Source organism: Terrapene carolina, unplaced genomic scaffold (genome assembly GCF_002925995.2).
Source record: "Terrapene carolina triunguis isolate 2854851 unplaced genomic scaffold, T_m_triunguis-2.0 Scaffold35098, whole genome shotgun sequence".
Taxonomy (NCBI): domain Eukaryota; kingdom Metazoa; phylum Chordata; order Testudines; family Emydidae; genus Terrapene; species Terrapene triunguis.
This window is the reverse complement of record NW_020699449.1, coordinates 10,381,608-10,388,872: the sequence shown is the minus strand read 5'-3', so window position 1 is coordinate 10,388,872 and position 7,265 is coordinate 10,381,608. Positions and strand designations below refer to the sequence as shown.

Sequence of the window (7,265 nt, the reverse complement as noted above, 5' to 3'; positions counted from 1 at the left end):
AGTAAGCTAAACAAAAGTCCTTTAGTGTAAAATCTTCCTTTCTCATAACTAAATTACAAAGAAAATATTCGGCTTCTGAAACAAGGAAACAATAGTTTGTTTATAACAGAGCATGTTGACTAATCATGATTGTTTAACCATCTTTTGTTTGTTGAATAGGATTATTATAATATACATAGACCCTGATCATGTAATTAGATCTGTGCACAAAGACCTCTGGGCTTGCTTGAACCCCATTTAAGTATACCATATACCACTTTTAAGCAACCATATAATCTTCCAATACCTTTATAAAAGAGTTGAGTGGAATACAATATATATATATAATTTATACCTCACTGACCTCAATGGAGTTACACCAGGGATTAATGTGCCACCCAACTTCTACAGAAATGCCTTGTTGCCTTTTACAGAAGTTGCCTTGTTGGAGTTGGAAGGACAGACAAAGGTCAAAAGAGGCAACCAACCAGAGAAAGAGAGAAAAATAGAGAAGCTAGGCGGCTACTGAAAGAGAAACAATGAAAACATGGCATAGAGATTGGGAAATCTACTCTCAAAGCACAAGTTTGCTTCCTATCAAAATTAAATTCTTCTAACCCTGAGAGGGCCTTCTCCTAAACTGTCCCTTCTTTCTACTATTCTCCATCGATATAATAGGCAGGGTCACCAGCCCTATCACAATACGTTTGCTTTTCTCTTTCATTGCAGCAAATAAAACAAGGTAATTAATGTTTGTTCCAAATCTCTACTGGCCTGGGGTACCAACAGGGAATGGAAGTGAACTTAGGTTTTTTGCATGGCAGTGAAGTCTAGAATACTGTTGATAAGACTGACCTACTTCTATTTTTGTACCAATTATAAGAATATCCTCCATAGTATTTTAAAATCAGACATCAAATTTAGCTTGTAATAAGAAACATCTGTATTCTGCCATAAAACGCTGGGACTTTTTTCTTAGCATAACCTCTAAGGAAAAGACTATTTTTAAGGACTCTGAAATGAGTTATTAATATTTCCCTCTCTCTAGTGATGGTGTTTTCTTTATCATAAATTTTGAGTGAGAGGCCCTGATTAAGGTTCAGGAGGAGATGCATGTTCAAATTCATGTTTTCTGCCAAGGATCTGTGGATTCTACTTTAATGGCCCATAATGTGGCTTTTTGATTAGATGTTTGTTTTGCTTCTCTATTTTGGGGGAACAATATAAAAGTAATCTTACAAACTCTCCTGTATCATGAACAAAATCTTGACTCTTACTCTTGGGAATTTACCATTTAGATTCAAATTAAGCCCTCACCCATCCTCTTCATTTTGAAGGGTGACCCTCATTTTTTAAACCCATATTTCTCTCGGATCTGCATGAACCTGCTGTCATTTCACTTCCAACTACTCTAGAATACTTATATGAATTTTAAAAAACCCTGAACTTATAGGAAGTATTTGTATTCCTGACCTCAGCTCATTTTAATCTTCCTGCAGTAAAAATGTTATCATGTCTTCTATTTAGAGTCTAGGCAGCAGGGTGAGATCAGAGTACTGGGAAGCTTGTTGGTTTTGGTTTGCATGGGGTTCAACCAAATGTCTTGTCTTTTTGTTCCATTGTATGCTTTACTCACCCTCAATTTTGCTTTCATTCTGAAGCATCTAACCATAACCTGGTCTAGGGTGGAAACCATCTGAAACCACAGACTTTCCATGTGAGACCTTAACTCAGCACAAGTTTGTGAATGCAGACTGACTTTAAAAGGCTTGCTCAGCTTTAGAAGACTTGAGAAGTCATGTGGTATAGTGAATCCAGCTGTCCTCTACAACAGCCACCATTGTTATTATTTGTACTGTGGTAGCTCCCAGATGACTCAATCAGGGTTGGGGTGCCATTAAGCTGCATGTTGTACAAATACAGATGGGGCCATTGTCCTTTATGCAAAGAAGTTACGTTCTGAGACCCCCCAATCTGCAGCTGAATCCACATGGACAGCTCTTTGCCCCAGAGCGGTGATGCAACAGGATTTTCACAGGTGTAAGGGATTGGTGTCTAGGATTTTTAAGAGGAGTGCACATGAGAAAGAAGGGAACACTGAAATACACCTTTACATATCTACAGTTCACTCTGGTATTTTGTTACTTTTCCAATTTATAAACTTTTCACTTGAGCCAACACTCAGTGCTCTCCATGGCAGCGGTGGGGCGAGTGACACACTTGGCCATACCCAAGGAGGCAGATAAATCCCCCCTGCTCATCTGAATCCTTTGCAGTCGCCGCACAAGCGCTCAGACATGCATCGCAGAACAGGTGGCAGCTTCCCCGCAGGGCACCTGTGCGTGCAGCAAAGGCAGAGCCTGGTCCTGAGTGGGGTGAGCCCCCCCGCCCCTGACACGCAGGGGCATCACCGTGCCTGGCCCAGGGCGGAGTTGCGGGCAGGATGCCCCAGGGAGCTGCAAACAGGGCGAATCGGGGGGGGGGGGGGCAGGGGACAATTGCAGGCCTGGAGCTCAGGGGGCGCCACCAAAACGTGGCCTGTGTAAGTAAAGTACAATGGGAGGGGGCGGGGCCCCAGGTTTCGATTTCTCCACAGGCGCCTGGCAGCCACACGGTGACCCCCCCCCCCCCAGGGCCCCGCGATCCCTCACGGGGGGGGGGTCACACCCTCTTTCCTGGGCCAGGTGCCCGGCCCCTCGCTCCGCATGAGGCTGCGGCTCGGCTACGCGCCGGCCCAGGACAGAAACGAGCCGCGCACCGCTACGGGAGCAGAGCTGACCGAGCGTGCCCCAGACACCGGGAGCGCGCAGTGCGCCTGCGCCGAGGAGGCTAGGGGCGGGGAGGGGACCGGAGGGGGCGGCTTCGCGCCCACTGACGCGGAGGGTTGCCAGGGTGCGTGGCGCGCGCTGAGCGGTCCCGCAAGGAACGTCGGGGGGCGGGGCGAGGCAGGCGCGCGCCTGGGTGCACGCCTTGCGCCGGCGACGTCGGGCGCTTGCTCCCGACGCGCGCGCTACCTCTCGGTGAGGCTGGGCCTGGGTGTGTCGCCTGCGGAGGGCCCCCCCCCTCTCACCGCACCGCATGCGCAGAAGAGGCAGCCCCGCCTTCAGCCCTCACTCCGTCCCTCCCTACCCCGGCTCCTCTCCCATCCTTCTCGCGTTCCCCTCCCGTGGCACCCGCCGCCGCGCCGCGCCGCTCGCTCCCCCTCCCCCGGTCCCTCGCCGCTTCCTCCTGTCTGTGCCATGGATGGGTGAGTACCTGCCTGGCCCCCGGGGGCGCGGCCCGCCGGGGCTGGGCTCGGCTCGGGGCGGGGGGGCGAGCCCCGCTGCTCCCCGCGCCCCCCCGCGCCTGGCGGCCGCTTTCCAGCCGCGGAGCTGGGGGGGATGTGGCCGGGCAGCGGCGGGCTCCCCTGGGGGCCGGCGGGGCGGGGCGGCAGGTGGGGGCTGATCCTGTGTCTGGCATGACTCGCCTCCCCCGGGCTGGTGCGGCCCCGCCCGGTGTCTGAGGCGAGGCGGGTCGCGGGGGCTCCCGGGGGGGGGGGGGCGAACCGGGCCCCGGGGGGGGGGGGGGGGGGGTCCAACTTTTCTCTTTGCGGACCTCGGGTGAGGCTTGAACTTGGCGCGGGGCCGTGAGCCCGGGGGGCCGAGCCGCCGCTTGCCCCGGTGCCTCCCTCTTCGATAAGGCTGGTGCGCGGCCGTGTCACCCGGCCGCCGCGGCCCCCCCTGCCCCGGGGCGGGGGTCGGTTTGCAGCGGGGGCTGCTGCGGCTGTGGTTGGCAAGGGGAAGTGCCGCGCACTGGAAGCTCGGCTGGGCTGCGGGTCCCCTCGGTCAGCAGAGGGGCGAGAAACCAGGCGAACAGGAAGGAAGCGTGCGCCGTGCTAGCGAAGCCAGCCGCTCCGGACGGGCTAAACTGGGTGCTGGCAGGGAGGGGCTGTGTGTGCGGATGGTAACACCAAGGAGTGGAGCCTCCCAGGCTGCGGGTTATTGTCGGAGCACATGATCGTTTCATGGAGTAGGGATCAGGCAGCGTCCCTGCCTGGCCTTAGGTTAAAGGGTTGAATATAGTCTGATTTTCAGGGCAATGTTTGTGATTTTGAGTTTTCTCCGTTGGAGGAGACTGCACCTTATGTTGATGTAAACAACCGTTGGGGATCCCTAAACCTGTCAAAGCTATCGTTTTGATTTTATGCTGGTGTAGTTCCATGGACTTGGACTTAGTTACTCCTGATTTGCAGTGGTGAGCGGAGTGACTTTATATAATGTTGTTTTCCCCCTGTCGAATAAGATTTCATGGTAGATTATACGAATGTTTTAAATGTTCCCAACAATTAACTTGGACTCTTGCTAGATATATCACAGAGATCGGCCTCTTAAGTACCTTCTTGCCACTTCAGAGTAAACCTAATTAAACAGACACATGCTATTTTGAATTCACAATTCTGAATTGTAAAGTGACAATTTAATAAGATTTTTGAAGACTGTAATTCAAAGCTACAATTTAAGTCCATACCTTCATGTTAGCAATTTTTTGGTATGAAGCATGAATTTCTGGATTCTGGAATGTTGAACTACAATCACTATGTTACTGGAGCACAATAGGAGTATTGCTGTTGAAACAGAGTTCCATGTTTGAATGAAGCATAACTGGTTCACCATATTATTACAAATTGCTCTCTAGCCTTATGAATCTTAGTTATATACTTTAAATACCATTTTATAAAATAACTTTAAGGCCTTGCTCCTGCAAACACTTACGGTGTACTTTATGCAGTGAGTAGTCCTTTTGATTTCAGTTGGACTACTCACATGTCTAATTAAGCACATGCATATATGTTCACAGAATTGGAGTATTAATCTGTACACGATTACAACAAATTTTAAAGGGCGGCTATTAATTCAAAACCTAGTTGGTTTCAAAAATAAAATTAAAATTACTTGTGAGTTTCCTTGACAATTTTGGTTTTTAAACAAAAAAGAAAATATGATTACAAACTGGAGAAATATTTTGTATGATTACATTGAATTTCCATAATCATATATGTATGTTGTAACAACAGTAGGAAGAAAAATGCTGTGGAAGTCTGACTTTAAGTACATGGTGTTACTTCAAAGCCAGTCCCATTTCTCTGTCAATTTAAAATCACATCTGATTTTTTTTTTTAACTTCGAGTACTTACAGGTAAGACCTAAGAATACTGAAACAAATTATGGAAATTCTATATTTGTACAGCACCTAACACAAGGAAGTCCAAATTGGTTATAGTCTTCTAGTGCTACATAAATGTTAATAATAGAGTTGGCAGTCTTCCAACATAATGTTCTTTTGGAAAATGCTGATTCATCTAAAGCTACATGTTTTGCAGAAATGTGTGGGTTTTGACAACATATTGTTAAATGGAACTGAAGGTTTTGACCTTATTGATACGGAATTTATGATTTTCTTCTTTGAAAAAACAAATTTTTAAAAATTTGAAAAGTAAAACAAATATTTTGTTGTGATTGATCAGAATGAATTTTGGGGGGGGGGGGGTTTTGTTTTAAAAGGGAACTTAGGGTTGTGGTGATTTTTTTTTTTTTTATTCTTTTCCAAAAAAAACACACCCCCCCCCCCCCCATCATAGAATTTCATATGAAACAAAAAATTCTAGGTTCCCACCTAGGTCTGGGCATTTTCTGTCTTTTTTTTCACTTTGTATAGTTAGTTTTCCCCTATGTAGATTTTAAGGCTGCATCAGGAAGGGGAGGGGGGAAATGGAAGTAGTACTAGGTAGTAGATGTATAATATCTGAAAATACTTTTAATTCAATTTTTAAGTGACTAGATTTCAAGTTGAACAGCATCCTATTCTGTGTATAAATAGTGAACAGTATACAAATTGTATAGGTTTGAGTAATTTTTAATTGTATTTGTGTAACTAACTGTATTTGAAGCCTCTAATAAAGTGGAAAGATTTTGTTTTGCAGATGATAGTCTTTTATTATATACAGCCTTTAGAATAGTGTGTGACACACAACATAGTTTCAGTAGCTAAGTACAGCTGGGCTAGTTAAAGGTGAATTCCTTTTTTTGCACATTAGTTCCTGCTTTTAACAACCTCATTTGTCTTTGGTAATAAGGGATCTTGGGGTTGTTAATATCTGCTTAGATTGTCAAAACTTAGATGACTTTGTTTCCACTTTTTGGGTGCCCATTTGAGACTTAAAGGAAGTTTTATATTTAGTGGGCACCTACAAGCACTCTGAAAATTGGGCCTCTTGTGAGTTTCTCAGGTTGAAACCCCAAAATTGGTAGTTACTTTTGAAAACTTAAGCCTTCAAGAAAGGGATAATAACTTAAAAATTTAAACTAAATCCAATGATAGCCTGGTTTTATTCTTAAATTCTTGAGAAATTAACAGAAAAATCTTTATATAAATCTTCAAAATGATTAAAATATTTTATAGCACTGTTTGTTGAGAAAGAAGTTGCATTTTATATGTTGAAGTAGTTACGCAAGCTATACATACAGGAGGAACTTTTTATGGCATACTAAGGTTAATTTACACCTAAAACCAATGCTTAGTGAATGCAAGGTTATACTAAATCAGAGAGGATTCATGTGTTCCTCTATGAAGTTTGGAACTTGATCTTTGCAACATTGTTCTGATGCGTGACAGCCAGAAGGTGTAACAGATTCCCTCTTTCATTGTCCCAGCTGAATGTAGTGAAGGGGAAATTGCATTTTAATTACTTTAGATCCAGTGGTGAGATTAAAAGAAAAATATAAATCACTTCATCCATGATTGATTTTTTTTCTCTACCAAACACAATAGGAAAATACGTATTTTTAAATAAGCTCAATTACTTTAGTTGCAACAATTGTTGCAACTAAAGTAATTGAGCTTATTTAAAAACATTGGAACAATACTGGAACAAGAAATACTGGAACAATAAAAATGAACTGAGTAAGCACAGTTATTAGGTATTCATTTACAAGATACATCCAGCCAGTTTGTTACTGGGTTCAGTCTCTAGCTGCAACTGCTTCTAGCTGAAAAGGCTATTGAACTCTGCCAGACAGAATGTTCTAGCCTTAAAGGTGCAGTAATCTCTTGCTCACCATCAGGGCCAGCTCTAGGCACCAGCAAACCAAGCATGTGCTTGGGGCGGCAGAATTCCAGGGGCGGCATTCCGGGTTGTGGTGGTGGTTGCGCTCTCTGAGGTTGTTTTTGTTTTTGTTATTTTTTTTGCTTGGGGCGGCAGAAAACCTAGAGCCGGCCCTGCTTCATTGGCCACAACTTTTGTTTAGATT

The 7,265-nt window shown here is 45.2% G+C and overlaps 1 protein-coding gene across 2 annotated transcripts in view; it reads left to right on the top strand.

Moving 5' to 3' along the window:
• The first annotated feature begins 3,101 nt into the window (after positions 1-3,101).
• The window catches only part of LOC113405371 (polypyrimidine tract-binding protein 3), a 98,115-nt gene continuing 93,951 nt past the window's right edge, over positions 3,102-7,265 (top strand). Inside the window, exon 1 of one of the 2 annotated variants that reach the window (XM_026646547.1) lies at positions 3,102-3,226. Coding sequence is in view for 1 of the 2 variants with exons in the window: in XM_026646546.2 (XP_026502331.1) it covers positions 3,219-3,226 (8 nt within the window). In the remaining variant the exon portion in view is untranslated. The remainder of the gene's footprint in view (positions 3,227-7,265) is intronic. The other variant, XM_026646546.2, reaches the window with a different exon arrangement.